The following is a 21880-nucleotide window of genomic DNA, read 5'->3' as shown; positions in this document are numbered from 1 at the left end:
GCCGACTAGAGGTGCGACACTTTGAGCCTAGAATATTGAACCTTTTCACAAAATTCTAATTTTAAGCTGCATTAATGCAATTCCTTTTAATTTGCATTACTGAAATAAATAGACTTTTGCACAATATTCTAATTTTTCGAGGAAGCTAACTCTCTGAAATGTGCCTTGGAGCATAAAGGGAAAAAAATAGAGTTACAAAGTAGTGTGCTACTAGTAATGCTAGGGATGCAGGACTACTCCAGAGACTAGGATCGCCCACATGACTATTCACAGATAGCAAGTGGCACTTTATCCCTTTTTCTTTTATGCTTCAAGGACCATTTCAAGTTCACATCCCTAGAAAGCCATTACCATCCTGTATAACACTATAGCAGTGATTTATAGATTGATATTTGATTTGTGAAAAGGTCATCATGAATCACAAACATATTTTCTACTTAAATGGTTATTCCAGTTGTTGGAAGTTATCCCCTATCCACAGGATAAGTGACAACTATTAGATTGTGGGGGTCCTACCACTGGGGACCCTGTACCCCACGAAATGAATGGAATTAGGCATGTGCTGCCGCTTCATTCATTTCTATGGGAGTTCCCGAGATTGCAAGGAACAATATTTGCCTATCTTCTGAACTCCTATAGAAATGAATAGAGCTGCATCGTGCATGCCTGAATGGTCCCTACTTTCATTTCAGGAAGGGAGGGGGGCTCCACAGGGCTACAGAGTCCCCGTTCTCATCATTGGTGGTGGTCCCAGTGGTAGGACCCCCAACGATCTAATAGTTATTCTCTATACACTTTAATCCACTTCACACAACTGGAATAGCCCTTTAACATGAGAGTCACCCATTTCTCCACAAAATCATGTTCTGCCTCACTGCTCAAGGCAAAATCTCACTCTACCAGCCTTTAATTAAGTTCCCTGCCACCTTATTTCTGCAGGTTGACCGACTTGGCACCCAAATGAGCATGTTATGCGTCACCATGCCCAGCATTGAGAGATGCATGGCACACCCAAAGAACCTCTGAAGAGTCATCAGATCAGGCAGCCTATAAAAGTAAGGCAGCAGAACTGTTAAGGTGCCCGTAAGCCTGCTCAAGCCTTATGATCATCTGACCTGACAGCTCTCTCTCCTAACTCCCTAGAATACATGCTTGGCTCAGCCAAGCATGCATGTGTTCTATTGGGGAGAGAGGGAAAGCCTCTGCCAGACACCTCTTGCAGCAGCTATCCACAGGGAGATCAACAGGATCATGTAACACTATACAAGTCGCCTGATCCTTTTTCTCCTCCGACATCTTCTGCCAGGGGAGAGTCGGGCAGCTCCCCCGTGTGCATTAGATTGTCGACTGGCCGGGATGAAAGCATAAACTCACCTGGAATTGTTTGCTCTGCCCTGAGGGGAAGGAGACTCCCTTTTTACGGTCGGACTGTGTTTTATAACAGAAGATTTGTGATCGACAAGCGCTCGCCTGTTGCTGGCTGCAAAAGAACAATTGGAAATTTGAAATTACAGAGGCGCAAACTTCATCAGACGCCAGGGGCGGACTGGCCATAGATCATACAGGAAAATTTCCCAGTGGGCCGATACCCAGGGGGACCACTCAAGCCCTCCTCATGGCCAATGGGTACGTAACGATCTATTGTTCTCAACATTAACAATGGGAGCATCAGGTACTTATGTACCCAGCCGGGTGTTCCTGAATTCAACTGTACCATCATTACCCGTGGCTTCCTGCCCCACCGTTCACCCTCGCAGAAAACAGGCCTGTAGGCTTGAAGTCTATGAGGCAGTGTACAAACAGCACAGGAACGCAGGCACCTCAGGCTCCATGCTGGAAGAGGCCTGCGGCCTGCACTGCAGATGGTATGGCTGAGCCACCTACTCGTGTTGCTACCATCTTCTGTCAATTTGGATGGGCCACTTTTTGCTTTTTTTATTTTTTCAGGGCCACTTTAATTTACCAGTCCGCCCCTGTCAAACGCATTCAAAAGTAGTATTTCCCACTAAAATCTGATGATCAACCAGTGATGTTCTGTTCCTGTAAAAGTTACTTTAAAATGATCCTCAGTCATATGGATTTCTGGGAAATGTCACCATTTCAGCTCCCATAGCCAGCATTCAAGAATCCTGAACAGCAAATATTCCGTAAGGCAGCCCTATGAAAGCTGGGGCAGTATCAGACACCAATTTAATAGGGTATTACAGTGTTATAATTTTACTTCATATCACTAGGCTATGCCATGACATTACGACTGTGGTGGGAGGCAGAAGGGACCAATTTTCCATCTGCTTTTTCTTGCAATATTGGCACTCCCGGCCACCAGGAACTGCAACACAGCTCCTTTGACGTAAATGGAATGGTATTGCAGAGTGGGTGGACAGGGAGCGCTGCTGTGAAGGGAGAATCTATGCACACTGCAGCTCCTTCAATGTGCAGAAGGTAAGCCCCACTGATGAGATAGTAATGGTATATCTAAGATCTGGTGAGGAACCCCTTTAAATCCCTGTGAAAGCTGAAAAAGCCACATTTACCATCGCCCAGCACAGATATCATTTATAACAAGGTGGAATTCAAAAGACTAGAATTTAGTTTTTTCCATTAGGGGGGAAAAGGGTTTTAATAATGACGGAAGCTATAAAGAGAGAATATGAGAAGGAAAGACGCTGACTAAACTGTGAATTTGAGATTTGTCCTGCAAAAATAGTCATTTATTTTGGTCTGTTTCAAATTCACCGCTCAGATAAGCAAAAGTGGGAAAAACTGTTGAGAAAGAAGATAAGAAAGGACATGGTTAGGGGAGCCAACAAACCATGACCTGTGGGTAAACATGGAGGCCAGAGAATGTGCTCACTTAACTAGAAGAAAAGGCGACCGAAAGGGATAAAAAATAAAAAAACTACTGAAACTAGATAACAACCACAAGTGAGAAGCACAAGGCAATGTATATATGACAGATGATGACCGATGATCGGTGGTAGAGAGGATGCTGGGAGAGGTAACATGCAGAACTCATGCTACAGGCACCCACCTTCTGCAGGGGCAGGCCCGGAGTCTGCAATTATCTCCATTATAGTATTAAGCCCAAATACTGGGGCAAAAAAATGCAAGGTTAGTGGCAACCAATCAATCAGTGAATACAGCTAGCACCCTACATTGTGACGAAAACCCAGACAGTCCTACAGGCTTAAAGACTACAGTCGTGGCCAAAAGTTTTGAGAATGACACAAATATTAGTTTTCACAAAGTTTGCTGCTAAACTGCTTTTAGATCTTTGTTTCAGTTGTTTCTGTGATGCAGTGAAATATAATTACACGCACTTCATACGTTTCAAAGGCTTTTATCGACAATTACATGACATTTAGGCAAAGAGTCAGTATTTGCAGTGTTGGCCCTTCTTTTTCAGGACCTCTGCAATCCGACTGGGCATGCTCTCAGTCAACTTCTGGGCCAATTCCTGACTGATGGCAACCCATTCTTTCATAATCACTTCTTGGAATTTGTCAGAATTAGTGGGTTTTTGTTTGTCCACCCGCCTCTTGAGGATTGACCACAAGTTCTCAATGGGATTAAGATCTGGGGAGTTTCCAGGCCATGGACCCAAAATGTCAACGTTTTGGTCCCCGAGCCACTTAGTTATCACTTTTGCCTTATGGCATGGTGCTCCATCGTGCTGGAAAATGCATTGTTCTTCACCAAACTGTTGTTGGATTGTTGGAAGAAGTGGCTGTTGGAGGGTGTTTTGGTGCCATTCTTTATTCATGGCTGTGTTTTTGGGCAAAATTGTGAGTGAGCCCACTCCCTTGGATGAGAAGCAACCCCACACATGAATGGTCTCAGGATGCTTTACCGTTTGCATGTCACAGGACTGATGGTAGCGCTCACCTTTCTTCTCTGGACAAGCCTTTTTCCTGATGCCCCAAAACAATCGGAAAGAGGCTTCATCGGAGAATATGACTTTGCCCCAGTCCTCAGCCGTCCATTCACCATATTTTCTGCAGAAGATCAATCTGTCCCTGATGTTTTTTTGGAGAGAAGTGGCTTCTTTGCTGCCCTTCTTGACACCAGGCCATCTTCCAAAAGTCTTTGCCTCACTGTGCGTGCAGATGCGCTCACACCTGCCTGCTGCCATTCCTGAGCAAGCGCTGCACTGGTGGCACTCCGATCCCGCAGCTGAATCCTCTTTAGGAAACGATCCTGGCGCTTGCTGGACTTTCTTGGACGCCCTGAAGCCTTCTTAACAAGAATTGAACCTCTTTCCTTGAAGTTCTTGATGATCCTATAAATTGTTGATTGAGGTGCAATCTGAGTAGCCACAATATCCTTGCCTGTGAAGCCATTTTTATGCAACGCAATGATGGCTGCACGCGTTTCTTTGCAGGTCACCATGGTTAACAATGGAAGAACAATGATTTCAAGCATCACCCTCCTTTTAACAGGTCAAGTCAATCAGCCTGACATAATGATCTTCAGCCTTGTGCTCGTCAACATTCTCACCTGAGTTAACAAGACGATTACTGAAATGATCTCAGCAGGTCCTTTAATGACAGCAATGAAATGCAGTAGAAAGGTTTTTTAGGGATTAAGTTAATTTTCATGGCAAAGAAGGACTATGCAATTCATCTGATGACTCTTCATAACATTCTGGAGTATATGCAAATTGCTATTATAAAAACTTAAGCAGCAACTTTTCCAATATTTATGTAATTCTCAAAACTTTTGGCCACGACTGTATATATTATATTGTACATTAAAGAACACAGGTAAGCATCAGACAAGCCCATCCCCCAGTTAGCTCTTGCTTTCAAGAAACCTCCAAATTTGTAAAAAAAAAAAAAAAAAGCTCTTTTACATTAACCCCCCCCCCATTACTTCTCACTGTTGAGAATGTGAACACTTACATTTACAATATTAAACCTGATCCCACAAGGCCAAATCTGTACCCAAGTAATGGAATGGTGAATGAGATGGCTGATCCCTAACAACCCAGGAACTTAAAGGTTGCAGCTATACCTACATGGAAGGAGCGAAAGCTGGAGAAGGGCAAATACACGGACAACGCTGCCATCTAAATGGACTGCAAGCTAATGCAAAGTGATTAACAGTATGCCACTGACAAAACTGCAGAGGTAAAAGAAAACTCCTTCAGGAGCGTGATTTATCAAAACTGGTGCAAGGGAAAAATAGATTTTTGTACTTACTGTAAAATCTGTTTCTCTTCCGTTCATTGGGGGACACAGGCTTGACCGTGGGTATAACTGCTGCCACTAGAAGGCGACACTAAGCACAAAAGTGTGAGCTCCTCCCTCCAGCTTTACCCTTCCTACAGGGACTAAGCTAAAACAGTTTGTGCAAAAGCAGTAGGAGAAGCAAAAGGAAAACCAAACAATGCACAAACCCAGAACCACGCAGGCCACAACGAGGCCCGTAACCAGAGAGAATGGGTGGGAGCTGTGTCCCCCAATGAACGGAAGAGCAACAGATTTTACAGTAAGTACAAATCTAGTTTTATCATCCGTATCACTGGGGGTGGGCCATAAACGAAGAAGCCCTCCGGCCAATTAGAAAACCGCCGTCTGCAATACTCTACGCCTCAGAGAAGCGTCAGAAGATGCAAAAAAGTGTGCACTTTGTAAAATTGGGAAAAAGGTGTGCAGAGACGACCAGGTAGCAGCCTTGCACACCTGAAGGGCAGAAGCCACATGATGTACTGCCCAAGAGGCCCCCACTGCCTGAGCAGAATGAGCAGTAACCCAGAAAAGCGGAGCCCAGTCACTGATGCGGGAAATTGAAACTTTGGACGCAGCCAGCCCTCGTCTCGGTCCCTCTGGAATGATGAATAGAGAATCCGCCAGTCGGAAAGAGGACGTCTGAGACAGATAGATGCGAACCAAATCCAGAGTGTGGAGCGACTGCTCACGAGGATGAGAGAATGATCTCTTCATTGAGATGGAATACCGAAACAACCATTAGAAGGAAGGACTGGACAGGGTGAAGAACTACTTTGTCTTGGTGGAGGATAAGGAAGGGGGACTGATAAGAAATAGCCGCTAGCTCCGAGACCCTACGGATGGAAGCGATTGCCACCAAAAAGGCCACCTTGTAGGACAGGAAGCAAAGGGACACCTACTGCAAAGGCTCAAACGGAGAGGGACTGGAGAGCGCTGAGCACCAGATTAAAGTCCCATGGATTCAACGGAGGACAGTAAGGGGGCGCAGCGTGCGCCACCCCCTGCAGAAAGGTCCGAACTGCAGAAAGTGAAGCCAAGTTTAGTTGAAAAAGAATGGAAAGGGCTAAAGTTTGCCCTTTGAGGGAACTGAAAGTTAGCCCCAAGTCCACACCCGACTGCAGGAAAGACAAGATTTGAGGCAACGAGAACCGAATGGGAGACAACTGGTGGCGTTCGCACCAACTGAAGTAGGACTTCAAGGTCTGGTGATAGTTCTGGGAGGACGATGGCTTTATAGCACGAATCATGGTCTGGAAAACCGCATCCGAGAAACGCCGAGGCCTTTGTATGGCGGCTTCAACAGCCATGCCGTTAAATGTAGTGACTGTAAGTTGGGGTCGAAGATCGGTCCCTGCGACAAGAGGTCCTCCCGAAGGGGAAGACGCCAGGGTTCGTCGGCGAGGAGGCAGACTATGGATGCGTGCCATACTCTGCGTTTCCAGTCCAGGGCCACGAGAATGATAGGCAGACCTTCAGACCTGACTTTTCGGAGAAGACGCGGAATGAGCGGAGGAGGGAACACGTAAGGAAACGTGAACTGCGTCCACGGGATCAAAAGGGCATCCGACGCCCAAGGATCCTTGGACCTCAGTCACGTAGGTTTCTACCTTGCGGTTGAAGCGGGAGGCCATAAGATCCACATCCGGCCGACCCCACCGCTCGCAGATCACGAGAAAGACCTGTGGATGCAGAGCCCATTCGCCGGGATATAGTCTCTCTCGGCTGAGAAAGTTGGCGATGCAGTTGTCGATACCAGGCATATGAACTGCTGACAGAGCTGGGACATGGCTCTCCACCCAGGAGAGGATGAGCTGCTTCCGACATGGCTGAGGTGCTACGGGTGCCACCCTGGTGGTTTAGATATACGCGACTGCCGTGGAGTTGTCGGATTGAACCTGAACTGGATACCCCCGGAGACCAATGAACCAGAGAAAGACGAATTGCCCGCAATTCCAGGAAACTGATCGAAAGTTGGCGTTCCTCGCGGGACCAGGAACCCTGGACTGAGAGATTGTCCAGAACCCCAGTCCCGGAGACTGGCGTCCGTCGTCAACACTATCCAGCGGAGGGGAAGGAAGGAGCGGCCCGACGTTAACATCGGAGACATCAACCACCACCGAAGGTCTCGGCACGTCTGGGCAGGGAGACAGATGAGTCGATCCAGGGAGGCTGGGGAACGGTCCCAAATGGTCAGAATGCACCGCTGAAGATCCCTGGTATGGAACTGAGCATAGGGCACTGCTTCGAAGGAAGAGACCATGGGGCCCAGAGCCCTCATGCACTGGCGAATAGGAAGAGGCTGAGGCCGCAACAAGGAGAGTATCTGACTACGGAGAGTGGAGAGTTTGTCTGGGGGCAAGAATATCTTGGCCCGATCAGTGTCGAACAGCATGACCAGAAACATCAGCTGTCGAGATAGGATGAAGACATGACTTTGATAGGTTGAGAACCCATCCGAAGCAGTTCCAGGGTGTCCTAGATGATGCACAGGCTGTCCTGCCGTTGCCTGGAATTGACGGACCCTTGATCAGGATATCGTCCAAGTACGGAATCGCCACTATCCCCCTGGCATGAAGCAGAGCCATGACTGAGGCCAGAATCTTGGTAAAGACTCTGGGAGCTATGGCAAGACCGAACGAGAGGGCCACAATCTGGTAATGAAAAAGTCCCACTGCGAACCGAAGATATTTCTGGTGACCAACGTAGATGGGAATATGGAGGTAGGTGTCCTTGATGTCTATCGGGGATAGGTATTCCCCCGGGTCCGTGGATGCAATGACCGAACGCAGGGACTCCATCCAGAAGCGGCAGAGCAAGAAGTAATCGGTTGAGGGCTTTGAGGTCTAGGATGGGACGGACCGTACCCTCCTTCTTGGGAACTACAAAGAGATTGGAGTAGAATCCGCAAAAAGGCGGAACAGGAACAATCACTCACTGCAGCAGAAGGGAGAGAATAGCCAGAAAAAAAGGAATGGGGAGTTGGGAGGTTTGGAGCCAGGAATACTTACCCATCTGCCGTGTTCTGCCCCCCCTGATTCCAGCTGGGTCACCACCTTCGGTGTGCGGCCCCTTGGGGAGGGGTTCTACACCGGAAACAGAGGTGACTTGTCATGGGTGGCCGGGGTAACCAGAAGGATGGCGGGATGCAGAGGCTTTAGGAACCTCTGGTCCTTCTCGTCTTCTGGAGACCGGGAAAAAGCAGCAGGCTTGGGGACCCCAGGGAGGTCTGCCTCCTACAGACACTAAGCTAAAACTGTTTTAACTTGGTCCCTGTAGGAAGGGTTTAGCTGGAGGGAGGAGCTCACACTTTTGTGCTTAGTGTCGCCTCCTAGTGGCAACAGCTATACCCAAGGTCAAGCCTGTGTTCCCCAATGATATGAATGAGAAACCTTGTTATCTCAGAGCAACAGAACAGCAGTCGCCGAATCACTGTTGCAGCAATTTAGTTATCAGTATCATGTTTCATTGCAAAAGGAGCTCTTGAAGGGTTACTGGTTCTTTGCAGAGATTCAGCTTGCATAGGGAGCCTTACAGGCAATGCTCCTTCAGGAAAAAAACAACATGCAAATAAGCTCTCCTCCAGAAGAAATATAAATCTCTCTAGTGCCATCCATCTTAAAGGCTAAGTACAACATTGGGGGCATTTTGCATTGTGCTCATTAGGAGCTAAACATATTTATTAAATTGGTCTTTATTAAAAAGAGTCCCTTTCTCTGTACAGCCTTGGGATTCTCTAGTAGGAGGCTCCGTATTTTTACTGTCAGCTAGCTCAGCTGATGGCTCCTTATCTCTGACCTTATAACAAACACTCATTATAGCTCAATTATTATCTCACTGATAAGAATGTGGCTTAAAGTGGTTCTCTCATCTCAGACAATGGGGGCATATCGCTAGGATATGCCCCCATTGTCTTATAGGTGCGGGTCCCACTGTTGGGACCCGCACCTATATCGAGAACGGAGCCCCGAAAGTGAGGGAGAGCGCACTGCACATGCACAGCCGCCCTCCATTCATTTCTATGGGGCCACCGAAAATAGCAGAGCGCTGGCTAGGCTATTGCCGTCTACCCTATAGAAACTAATGGGAGCATGGGCCGCGCATGCGCGGCACGCTCCCATTCACTTCTATGGGAGAGGTGGGGATTAGCGCTCAGTGGTGGACGGACCCCGGGAAATCTGGGGTCCTCCAGCCACAGTGCTCCCCGCTCCGTTCTCCATATAGGTGCGGGTCCCAGCGGTGGGATCCGCACCTATCAGACAATGGGGGCATATCCTAGCGATATGCCCCCATTGTCTAAGATGGAAATACCCCTTTAAATAAAGGCCTTTTAGAAATTTAGGAGATACGGTTTATTAGATGACGGTACAAAGTGAAAATACCATTCACACAGCTAGACGGTTAACCCTGCGACAGAATGCTGACTATTTTCAAGACCAACTGAAAAAATTATTTTTAGCCCAAAATGAGTAAAATGCAATCATAAAAAATTGCCCCGAAGGTGTATATAGCCGTAGGCCCCTTGCAGACGAGCATGTGTCACGCTGCCAGTTCGCAGAGCAGCTCCCGACCTGACCTACCAGCACTGCCGGGGTCACATAGCATTATATTGATTTATGATGCTATGTAACTCTCACAGTTCTGGAATGTATTAGATGACACTGACATAATGCTGCCAGTGTGATCCAATACATCCCAGAACTGTAAGGGTTACATAGCATCATAAATCAATATAATGCTATGTGACCCCATCAGCGCTGGGAGGTAGGTCAGGCCGGGAGCTGCGCTGCAGACTCGCAGCGTGACACATGCTCGTCTGCAAGGGGCCTTAATGTCTCGAGACCTTACTAGGAATATGAGCCATTAAAGGGATATTTCAACAAACAATATTTATCACCTATCCACAGGAGGGGCTGCACCGATTGCAGAGTTTGAACAGAGCAATGGTCATGCATGCTCCCAGCTGCTCCATTCAAAGTCTATGGAACTGCCAAAGATAGCCGTGTACAGAGCACAGCTATCTTGCTCAGTCAGCCAGATTTTGAGTGCAGCGGCAGTGTGGGTAATCGATAGGTGCTCCATTTGAACTCCTCCTCACTACGGTTATGATCAGTGTGGCCCCAGTGATCAAATACTTATCCCCCATCCTGTGGACAGGTGATGAATGTCCATTCTAAAAGAAGAGAACAAGCATGGACTCTTTAAAGGGGGTCTTCAGGAATATACTACAGAGGGCCTATCTTCAGGATAGGCCACCAATATTTGACCGGTGAGAGTCCAACACGCTGCGTCCCTCTTGATCAGCTGATTTAGAGTAGCTCCGGCGTCATAACTACACATCTCCATCTAATGTGCAGTGGACAGAGCTGATTAATGCAGAGCTGCTCCCTTTGAAGTGCATAGGAGCAGAACTGCAATTACCAGCTGTCCACTACTTTGAAAAAGCTGATCGGCGAGGGTGCGGGGTGTGGGACCCTGCCAATCAGATATTTATAACTTAAGCTATTCACATCTGCGTTTTTGATGGATCCGTTATGGATCAGCAAAAACGCCTCTGTCACGATAATACAACCGTCTCCATCGATCAAGTAGTATTACCTCTAAAATAGCGTTTTCTTGTGTGTCAGAGAAAACTGATCCGTCACCATTGACTTACATTTCGAGTCATGACGAATCCGTCTTGCTCCGCATCCCAGGACGCACTCAAAAACGCTGCTTGCTGCCTTTTTGTGTGCGTGATGGGAACACAATGAAGCAGAACGGAATGCATTCTTCCCTTCAGTTCAGTTTTGACCTCATTGACAATAAATGGGGTCAAAACTGAAGAGTTTTCCCCCGCTATTGAGATCCTATGACAGATCTCAATAGCGGAAAGGGAAAGTGCAGATGTGAAAGTAGCCTTATACTGAGTATAAACCCTGGAAAACCCCTTTAATGGTTGGCACAATTACAAGGTAGCTACCTACACGTGTCTCTTTCTACAGGAGAGCTAGGTTGCAAAAGGAGCAATTCATTATTTTAGAATATTGCTAGCTATGCAAATTCCTACTATATTCTCTCTCTTCGTATTGATGATTGGTCGAATAGACAGCTTAAAAATGCTCTGTGCTGCTCTGCAAGACTGACAGATCATTCATCTATTATAAGGTAAAGCACCTAGACTGAGCTATCCTATGTGCACGCTCACAACCAAGCGACAAGACAATCTTTGCACACACACACACAACCTGGAAGCAATCTTTGGTTGCTCACTATGCCAAAGATTATCCAGAATATATACTAACCTTTTCCCAATTCCCCTGCCATTTCTTGCTGACCTTTAACCCCCAAGTGGGAGAAGCATGCAGCAATTGAAATAAAAAAAAGGTTAAATAATAAGAGAATGTAAAAACACAAAATGTCAGTGATCGCACTTCACCCCCATTCTACAAAGCTGTGGATGAGAGATAAATACAATGTAGTGGTTCATGAAAATGACCCCCCCCCCAATCGCTGCACAGACATAACCATCAGCCTTATTCCAACATCCAGAGTTTATAGATGAATGACTTACCTTCCCAAGGTCATGAAGAGCACTGCTGTCCATGTGCACTCTGTACTAAAAGCACTTACCTTTCACACTATATGGAATACTTGTCTATATAATATCTAGACTAAGGGACCACTTACCTTTTAAGCTGGGAAATGGCGTTGCCTTGTCTCGGTTGCTCTTGGATGGAAGCGTCAAGCTTGACAAACTGAAGGTACTACTATGACTCTTGTATAGATTACCTGCAAATAGAGAAAGCAACTAAAGCTTAACAGCCCTCCATTCTCAATCACCTCTGAATGGAAGTGGCAAGACCTGTGTGCCATTGGGTGGGGGCTACATGGCAACATCGGGCCAAGCCCAAGTTGGCTCTAAATTGCAGTGTAACCACAAGCGCAATGTTTCCCTATGAGAAACAAGGTGGTGGATGGTCTTGCCACCATCTACAAAAGGTAACCATCTAGCAGTGTGAAACAAAGCTCTGAGTTGTGACACATTTCAGTAAGATCCCTATTGGCACAACTTACTTGCAAAGGACATGATCCCTCCAAAGCCTTCATTATTGCTACTGTTGTTGGACACAGTGGAGGTGGGCGAGCTGCCTCGAGAATCCGTTTCTGCGTCAGAATCACTCGCTAGTTTGAGACTATTAGGTCGCAGAAGAGGCTTCTGGGAACTGATAAAGAATAGAGGGGAGGTCTCAGAAGACAATCTGCACGGTTGAGGCCTATGTATATCTACTGACATCTCCAAAAATAATTTCTTCCTTCCAAAAAAATTGTGGCTCAGAAAACACCTTAAAGGGCATCTGTCAGCAGTTTTGTACCTATGACACTGTCTGACCTGTTACATGTGCACTTAGCAGCTGAAGGCATCTGTGTTGGTCTCATGTTCATATGTGCCCGCATTGTTGAGAAAAAAATATGTTTTAATATATGCAAATTCGCTTCTCAGAGCAACGGGGGCGTTGCCGTTACACCTAACTGCTGCGTCCTCTGCACTATGATTGCCGTGGCCAGGCAGTGAAAATGTCATCACCCCTGGCCCTGTCAATTACAGTGGAGAGGGTGTGTCAGTTGCAGAGAGAACAGAGCCTCTAGGTGTAATGGTAACGCCCCCGTTGCTCCTAGAGGCTTATTTGCATATATTAAAACATCATTTTTCTCAGCAATGCGGGAACATATGAACATGGGACCACCACAGATGCCTTCAGCTGCCAAGTGCATATGTAACAGGTCAGCCATTTTCATTGGTACAAATCTGCTGACAGATGCCCTTTAAACGGATTGTACAGGATTACAAAAACATGGCTGCACCTGTCCATGGGTTGTGTCTGGTATTGCAGCTAGGCTCCATTGCACTGAATGGGTCTGTTCTGCAATACCACACACAGGCTTGGCACGGTTTCTGAAAGACGGTCGCAAGGTTTTCTAATCCTATAAATCCTACTAAAATCACATAAGTAAGGCTAACCTGAGCAACCCCATTAAGTACTGGAAAAAGCACTATGATCAATGAATTAATATACTGTTATAAATGCACCTAAGCAGTGCAGCATCCATGTGCACTACAGTCTGCTCGACTGTACGCACACAGCGCTCTGGTCCCAACAATATGGCTGCTGATTGAGAGGCAGATGACGAGATCCATCCATCAACGGTCTCCATTTAATATCCCTGCGCATGCACTAGCTATTCACGCCATGCGCATTGCTATTCAGTGGAGGCAGCTCAGGGACCAATCCACAGAGGGTTTGCCTTATCTGAATAGGGCTGCTAAATAATTTGTCTCAACCCTGCATAAGCGAAAGTAAAGTCTTACCGGGTGCCATTGACAGTTTGATTAAACATTGGGGTGTAACTTTCTTCCCGGTCTTCATTCTCTTCCTCTGGTGGAAATCCATATTGTGGCTCAAAATACGGATTGTCGTACTCGCGTCTTTGCGCTTCCCCACCTATAGATGCCTCACTCTCACGTCGTTCCATAACTAGGCGGTTGAATGTGGGCGCCAGAGGAGGCAAGTGATTCTGTAGGACCCCCAAAACCTTCTCATCAGGCTCTGTGGAATCGGCAGATTCTTGCTGAAATATTGGTCAGAAGAAGACTACTTTAAACTTTTGGGTTTGAATATGGTTATTCACACTTGTTTCTTTAAGGGGTATCCAGAGATTTGAAAACACAAACACACAAATTATAATATAAATATATATTTATTTTTTAAAGGGGTATTACCACATTAGACATTTATGGAATATACACAGGATATGCCATAAATATCTAACAGATGTGGGTCCCACCTCAGGGATCCGCGCCTAGAATGAGTGTGAGGCAAGGATTTGAGGGCACCCATATTGGAGATAGATAAATGTCCTAGAGATTTATCAGGCATGGTATATCCTGTGGAACTGAAAATAGCACTATAAGCAAAGACAAATGCTTGTTTCCATAAGCTTTAAAGAAAATCCCTTAACGGGGACCTGTCAACTCTCCTGACGTGTTCTTGTAATACATGAATTCCCTAAAAATTATAGAGCATATTCCTGTGTCGTGCCATTCCTCTTTTATTCCTCCTAGAAATAAATGAATACATTGACAACAGGCTTTCTCCATGTTAAAGGGACATAACCCTACACACTCTGACACTGTCCAATCAACGCCGATGATGTCAGAGTTCATGAGGATTATTCTTTTGACAAGTGGAATAATAAAGCACGGTTCTTAAAGGGGTTCTTCAGGATAGGTCATCAATATCTAATAAGTGGGTGTCCGACACTCCAACCAATCAGCTGTTTGAGGAGGCCTCCTCGTAGCTTACAATGCACAGTGCTGTGTATTGGATAGCAGCCGTGCTTGGTATTGGACTCAGCCCCATTCACTTAAATGGGACTGAGCTGCTCATGACACATGTGACTGATGAACGTAAAGTCACATGCCACAGCACTCACCAGAACGGGATCTGATATTGATGACCTATCCTGAAAACTCCTTTAAGTTGTTCTTACATCTCCAGGAGGGATAGCACCATGCAGATTTCTAATAAAATATTGTTAAATTGCTATTTCATGGGGAACAAAAGACAGCTACCAAGAGAAGCAACCCTCTTTAAATAATGTGATGCTGCACTTACTGTGTTGGCTCCATGGATGACAGTGCTAGGGCTGCTGCTAGCCGTGGTGCTAGAACCTGACCGTGGCTGGTTGGTATCGGGAGAGTTCTCACTATCGGGTGCCACTTCCTCCACCTCTCCCGAGTAATCATGGAAATCATCAAACTCCACTTCGCTGGCGTCTCCCAGTGCTGCATGTGTTAGCGGATCTACGTCTGCAGGTAACAAACATAGCAGCGTTGAACTAAAGCTGCAGAAAAATCATCAATCACATCACCTGCCTGGTATACACTCACTTGGTGTGTCCCCATTTATGTCACATTTTATCATTTCACTGACGAAGTCCCCAAGGGAAGAGTACGAAGAGCTGGAGTCGTCATATTCCACACTGTCGCTGCCACTGTAAAGACAACATGAGTCATTAGGCTACATTCACAGGAAGCTGCACCACTGCAAAAAAGGTGAATTTTGCCATGGTTTGCCACAATTAGGCTACTTTCACACTAGCGTTCGATCGGATCCGTTCTGAACGGATCCGATCATAATAATGCAGACGGAGGCTCCGTTCAGTACGGATCCGTCTGCATTATTTTAGCATATAAACAGCTAAGTGTGAAAATAGCCTCGTACGGATCCGTCCAGACTTTCAATGTAAAGTCAATGGGGGACGGATCCGCCTGAAGATTGAGCCATATTGTGGCATCTTCAAACGGATCCGTCCCTATTGACTTACATTGTAAGTCTGGACGGATCCGCACGGATCCGCATGCCTCCGCACGGCCAGGCGGACACCCGAACGCTGCAAGCAGCGTTCAGCTGTCCGCCTGTCCGTGCGGAGGCGAGCGGAGCGGAGGCTGAACGCCGCCAGACTGATGCAGTCTGAGCGGATCCGCTCCATTCAGACTGCATCAGGGCTGGACGGCTGCGTTCGGGTCCGCTCGTGAGCCCCATCAAACGGAGCTCACGAGCGGACCGACGAACGCTAGTGTGAAAGTAGCCTTACAGGTGCAATTTCTTGAAATTGGATAATCCCTTTAATACACACCTGTCATCAGTGGGATCTGAATCGCTGTCCTGCTCCATTGGGACGCTGAGGGCTTCGGAGAGCTGTGAATTTGCATCATACACACGATAACGGATGGGCTGCAGCTGATAGGCATACCACTTAGGCTTATCTCCAATAGATGCTGGGTCAAACATATCTAAATGAGAGGGGGGGGGGGGAATCAACACCTTCACAAAGGCCAGGAGGTGGACAGATGTAGAGAAGACAGAAAGGGACTTACTGTTGTGGATCCTCTGAAAGGCAAAATTAGTGGGATTTAAAGACCATTCTCCAAAGTACTCCACTGCTTGTGTTTTGGAAAGCTTCTCGGAAAAGGCAGAAGCCTTGGGTCTGGAAGCCAGGAAGGAAGAAGCCTGGAAAGCCACCACGGGGCGAGGGAAGAGACGCAGGGTACGGGTATGATACTGGAAACCATGTAACATGTTGGGAGAGTTAAAGAACCGGACCATGGCTACCCTGTAACCGGAAAATGGAGACGGAAGAGAACAATGAAGAACATTAGAGGCGCCACTACGGCAAACAGCTGGTTATTCCTTGCAAATTCTGGTAATATTCCATTTGGCTACATAAACATCATGTAAGAAAGTCCCCAACGAAGAAGGTAAAGAGCCTGTAACACTACCTTGGCCTTGCTAGGACCAGTGCAGGAGAAATCTACGGCTGGCCGGAACCTCCCCAGCTATATTACCCGTTTGTCAAGGGTTTTACAAGCCGGACCTGCAAAGATCTGCTATTCACCAGGTTTGAATTCATTTGAAATAAAAAGTTGTCTTCATGAGAGGTTGCATTTCTATAATACTGACCACCGCTATTTACAGCCATTATGTGTACTTAAAGGGCATCTGTCAGCAGCTTTGTACCTCTCAAACTGGTTGACTTGTTACATGGGCGCTTGGCAGCTGAAGGCATCTATGTAGGTCCCATGTTTATATGTGATCGCATTGCTGAGAAACATTAGGTTTTAATATATGCAAATGAGCCTCTAGGAGCAACGGGGGCGTTGCCATTACACCTAGAGGCTCTGCACTTTAATTGGCAGGGACAGGCTGTGTAAACATCATCACACCTGACCTTGACTTCTCCTAAGGTGCAAAGGGTGCTGCAGTTGCAGGGACAGCAGAGCCTCTAGGTGTAATGGCAACTCCCCCGTTGCTCCTAGAGGCTCATTTGCATATATTAAAACATCATTTTCCTCAGCAATGCGGGCACATATGTACATGGTACCAACACAGACGTCTTCAGCTGCCAAGTGCACATGTAACAGGTCAGCCAGTTTCATAGGTACAAATCTGCTGACAGATGCCCCTTAAGGTTTGTCAATCAGCTATCTACAGGCCTTGCACAGTAAAGGAGGTTGCAGGAAAATAAAAACTGACAGGGAACACCAGTGCAACCGCGGCAGGCGGAGGATTTAACAGGTGAGATTGTTGTGGGTGTTTTTTTTATTTTACATTACATGCAGCTTAAATTTCTTAAAGTGGCACAGTACATTCAGTAAACCTTTGATATGTCATAGGGACATATTAAAAGTTTAGATTGGTGGGGGTCTGAGCACTGAGACCTCACCAATATCTAGAATGAGGTGAGAGAAGTGCTCGCTCAGCAGGCTCTATCCTCGCTCCACGAGACAGGCCCATAGAGAGATTATATTATATATAATTGTATTTTTATTGAAATACAACAAAACAGTTCTGCGAGTCGTCTCACTTCCTGTCCTGCAGCATGGAGAGGGAACGCAAACGTTTCTTTCCCCTCATTCTAGAGATCAGTGAGGGTCTCCGCACTATTGATATACCCCTATGACATATCAGAAGTTTACTCAAAGTACAGTGTCACTTTAAACTCTTAGATAACCCCTTTAAAGGTCCCTTCTGGACATACAATATACAAATTTAAGAAGATTTCCAGGGCTTTCCCGCCGATCAGATGTTTGAAGGAGTTGGCTGCGGTCTCTCAAATGGACCTGCGAAGGCATGTTCGTTGTCACACGGCCGTTCTACAGCTCAGTCCCATTCAAGGTGAACAGAACCGAGCTGCAATACTAAGCACAGCCATAGGTACGGCATTATGCCTGGTATATTATGAGGACAGCACAAGACTCACCCGAGCACTGTGGCCCCACAAGGATAGGTCACCAATATATATACTCCAGATAACATCTTCAATACATTTAGTCACAGAACCTGTATTGAAGAGCATAAATTATAATTTTCCTCCAGCACATTAGACTGTGGCATCAAGTAAGGGCTGCCAAACCAGATTACCCAGGTAAGAGGGCAATTTGTACTCATTGCACAACAGAATACCAGACTGTATAATGGATTACGGAGCACTAATCCGGTTTGCACTGTAATGAAGAAGCCTTGCTGCCGTACAACCCATGTTTTGCAAAGAGTTCAATGAAGAGTGTCATACCGCGTCGCCACGTCCACAGAGTCCACGTCATTTCCGTAAATAAGAGGGTTGAATTCTGTGGAGGGTGTACCCTGGGCATCGTTGTGATGTCGGAGCATGGCCGCCTCCGAACCCTCATGGAATCGGTCCAAGTTCAGGATAGGCTGTGTGTTCAGACTCATGCTGGCCAGGGCCTACATCAAGGAAAGAGTGATTACATCTGGTTATTACAATCTCCATGGAGGACTCCTGAGGAGAAGCACGCACTTAACTTGCTTTACAACATGAATGCATCATTGCTTATGGTGTCAGGAAGGTCTGATGAAATACAGAGTGGTCGGCACCATAAAGGTCTTTCATATATGCTTAGCACATGGCATTATCCGAGTCCTGCCAAGCCTCCATACACCATTCCTGCCCTTAAAATGAAAGGGAACCTGTCATCTTTAGGGTTCATTCACACGAACATGTGCTGCCCGTTGCCGTATTGCGGACCGCATTTGCGGATCTGCAATACGCGGGTACTATTCCGTGTGCATTCCGCATTCACTTCACTTCAATGGGTCTGCAAATATGGAGATGCGGAACGGAACACTACGGTAGCACTACGTAGTGCTTCCTGGGGTTACGTTCCGTGCCTCCGCACCGGAAAAAGATACAACTTGCTCTATCTTTTTGCGGAACGGAGGGATCGCGGACCCATTCAAGTGAATGGGTCCGCGATCCCTATGCGGCTGGGCCAAGGTGGGTGCCCGTGCATTGCGGACCGCAATTTGCGGTCTACAGCACGGGCTTCACACGTCGTGTGAACAAGCCCTTATGCTGACCTCACTGAGGGCAGCATAAAATAGTGACAGAAATGCTGATTTTAGCCGTGTGTCTCTCATAAGCTAAAACCAGCATCATAATCATTGCAGCACAGGCCTTGAAAAGAGTCACATCTACCTGAGAAGCATGCATGTGGATCCAACACTTCCTGAACTTTATGGCGGCCATTATGGCGCATAACAGGTAGTATTTAGTGTTAGGACCCGTCTAACAGAGATCGCCTTGACGTTCGGCCGATGGGCTCAGATGGTTTTGTACAAAATACTTTGGCCAAGCATCTCACTTTATAAATAAGCGTAGCATTTGCACTATTGTACTTTATCTGATTTGCAGGGTGCTGCTGCATGGTCTCTTTTTTTCATCTACCTGAGAAGAGTCCTGGTTATTATAATCTCCTGCTCTCTCGCCCATCTGCTGATGATTGGCAGTTCTCTCCTAGAGAGAAAGGGAGAAAACTGGGTAGAAGACTGTCAGTCATCAGCAGGTGGGCAGGAGAGCAGGAATTCATAAATAACCAGGACTCCTATTTCTTATCTCAGGTGTCCGTGACTCTTTTCCAGGCCCAGTCTGCAATGATTGTGATGTTGGTTCTCGGCAACCACTTACTTTTAACTTTTAAATGACAGATCGATGAAATCTACTCACCTGTTAGTATGGGCAGCATAAAGTTGATGACAGGTTACCTTTAAGAGCTGAAGACCTATGTAACCTGGGACCTGTTGCTAGGAACATGCTGCTGGTAACTACCATGAGAAGATGGCTGCACAGCAGTGAATCCCGAGCGACCAGAATGTCAGACATGCTTCATCTTAACAACGCTGGATCGGCACTGTGCTGCGGTATATATGCTTCAGACAACCGCTTTACAGCAAATGGATCTCACAGAGAAAGGGTCCTCTGCCCACAACCCCTTGTATGATTTGCGGGACCCAGCTCATAAGGATTAGCCAATAATTGAGAAAAACTACGAATACCGCAAATCTTTATTTTATTTTTTTAAGGTAACGCTTATTTCAAAATTATAAAATAATCCTGAAATTCAGCATTTTTCACATTGCCCCCTGAGCCTCATAATAGTCTGACACTTCCTGTTCTGTACAGATCACTTTTCAGAAGTGGTCTCATTATCATCACGGACAGGAATACAATGACAGGTAATACAGATAACAGTTTTCACCATTCGCAATAGATAACTACAGCTCACCTACTCCCCCTCACTGCACAATGACCTCTGCACAGGTCACAGAGCATGCCTAAAATATGCTCCCATAGAAACCAGGGTCATCTCTAGACTAAAGGTTCCTATAGTATGCTGCAAAACATACCTCTGAATATTTTTATTAGCGCGCATGGAAGACTGACAATAATATGGAGAATATAAAATAAAAAAATCTAAATTCAGAAAATAACAGATTAATAAAAACAAAAAGAATATGTATGGGTATCTGGCTTTCATTTGTAAGAAAGAATGTCTTAGTCATACATTCCCTTTAAGAATCGCCCTATCTGTGCCCTTGAGAGGCTATGTTCTGCACCATGAGCCACAAGATGCAACATTGCAGTAGTTATCATACATATACTTGTATATAAAACTATAAAGGTCTGAAAATAGAAAGAACGGCAAGAACCTTGTTATCTGAGGCGAGAAGGCGCTGCTGCGTGATCACGGACATGCTGTGCAGACACTGAGGACGTCACATGACAATATCAGCGGCCAATCAGAGACAAGACGGACACATGAGCACAAAGAGACAGATGGAGGGAAGAAAATTAAGAATCACTGAGCACAGATGAGAAAATGAAGGCACAAGAACACAAGATTTCAACTTTATTTTTTCAAAGTGAGGAAAAAATAAACTTTTGCAACAATAAAAATTTAAAGAAAACCACTCACCAGAGAAAAAGAGCTTAAAGGGGCATTTCTAGGATCCTAGCATTAAAGGCCTATCCTCAAGACAGAAACTACACAGCGCCATCCATTGAGTAGTGGACGGGGATGGTAACTGCAGGGTTGCTCCTATTTACTTCAACAGAAGCAGCGCTGCAGTTACCAGCTCCATCAACTACACAAAGGACGGCGCTGTGTCATTCCAATCACAAATTCAGGCGCCAAAACTATTCTGAAACAGCTGATCTGCGGGGATGTGGAGTGTCAGGCATCTGCCGATCAGACATTGATGGCCCACCCTAAGGATAAGGCATGGATATTAAAATTCTGGAATGCCCCTTTAAGGTGTACCTATCATTTAATTATTTTTTTTTCTAAATAGATCCAAAGTTCTTTGCTAAATCATTTCATAAAATATCTTGATGGGGACTTATGTTACAGAACTCCAGACCCTGACTTCCCTTCACACAGCCAAATGTCTAATAGGAGCGAGTCCTTCCTCCGAGACCCGTCTTAACTCAAGGACAAGTGTTTCGTTAAATAGAGAGGTGACCGTGCAAGTCCCTCTTACTCTCCAGTCGTAATGGGAACCCAGCCACCCACCGTGCGAGGGAACCCAGCCACCCACCGTGCGAGGGAACCCAGCCACCCACCGTGCGAGGGAACCCAGCCACCCACCGGGTAGGAAATTGCAACACAGCTCCGCTTAGATGAAAGGGCTTGCAGCCATACCCAATCATTCTGAGGAACAGTCTGGGACCCACAGCTCGAACTCCCATGATAATAAAGTAATGACAAATCATTTCAATAAGTCATCGCTTTACAGCATAGCAGTAACCCC

The 21880-nt window shown here is 46.2% G+C and overlaps 1 protein-coding gene across 11 annotated transcripts in view; it reads right to left on the bottom strand.

The window, feature by feature from the left end:
- MADD (MAP kinase activating death domain) overlaps positions 1-21880 on the bottom strand; it is a 97102-nt gene that overhangs the window by 32866 nt on the left and 42356 nt on the right. For 6 of the 11 annotated variants that reach the window (XM_044269587.1, XM_044269592.1, XM_044269588.1 and 3 more), the window contains exons 8-18: positions 20780-20836; positions 18345-18517; positions 16150-16385; positions 15909-16065; positions 15160-15263; positions 14885-15078; positions 13579-13838; positions 12285-12433; positions 11898-11999; positions 11513-11545; positions 1375-1480 (exon numbers count right to left, since the gene is read on the bottom strand). In XM_044269587.1, coding sequence (XP_044125522.1) covers positions 1375-1480; positions 11513-11545; positions 11898-11999; positions 12285-12433; positions 13579-13838; positions 14885-15078; positions 15160-15263; positions 15909-16065; positions 16150-16385; positions 18345-18517; positions 20780-20836 — 1571 coding nt within the window. The remainder of the gene's footprint in view (positions 1-1374; positions 1481-11512; positions 11546-11897; positions 12000-12284; positions 12434-13578; positions 13839-14884; positions 15079-15159; positions 15264-15908; positions 16066-16149; positions 16386-18344; positions 18518-20779; positions 20837-21880) is intronic. The other 5 variants (XM_044269590.1, XM_044269596.1, XM_044269595.1 and 2 more) reach the window with 2 other exon arrangements.

This window comes from Bufo gargarizans, chromosome 10 (assembly GCF_014858855.1).
Source record: "Bufo gargarizans isolate SCDJY-AF-19 chromosome 10, ASM1485885v1, whole genome shotgun sequence".
NCBI classification, from domain to species: domain Eukaryota; kingdom Metazoa; phylum Chordata; class Amphibia; order Anura; family Bufonidae; genus Bufo; species Bufo gargarizans.
The sequence above is the reverse complement of the archived record's forward strand: the minus strand, read 5'-3'. Positions and strand labels throughout refer to the sequence as shown.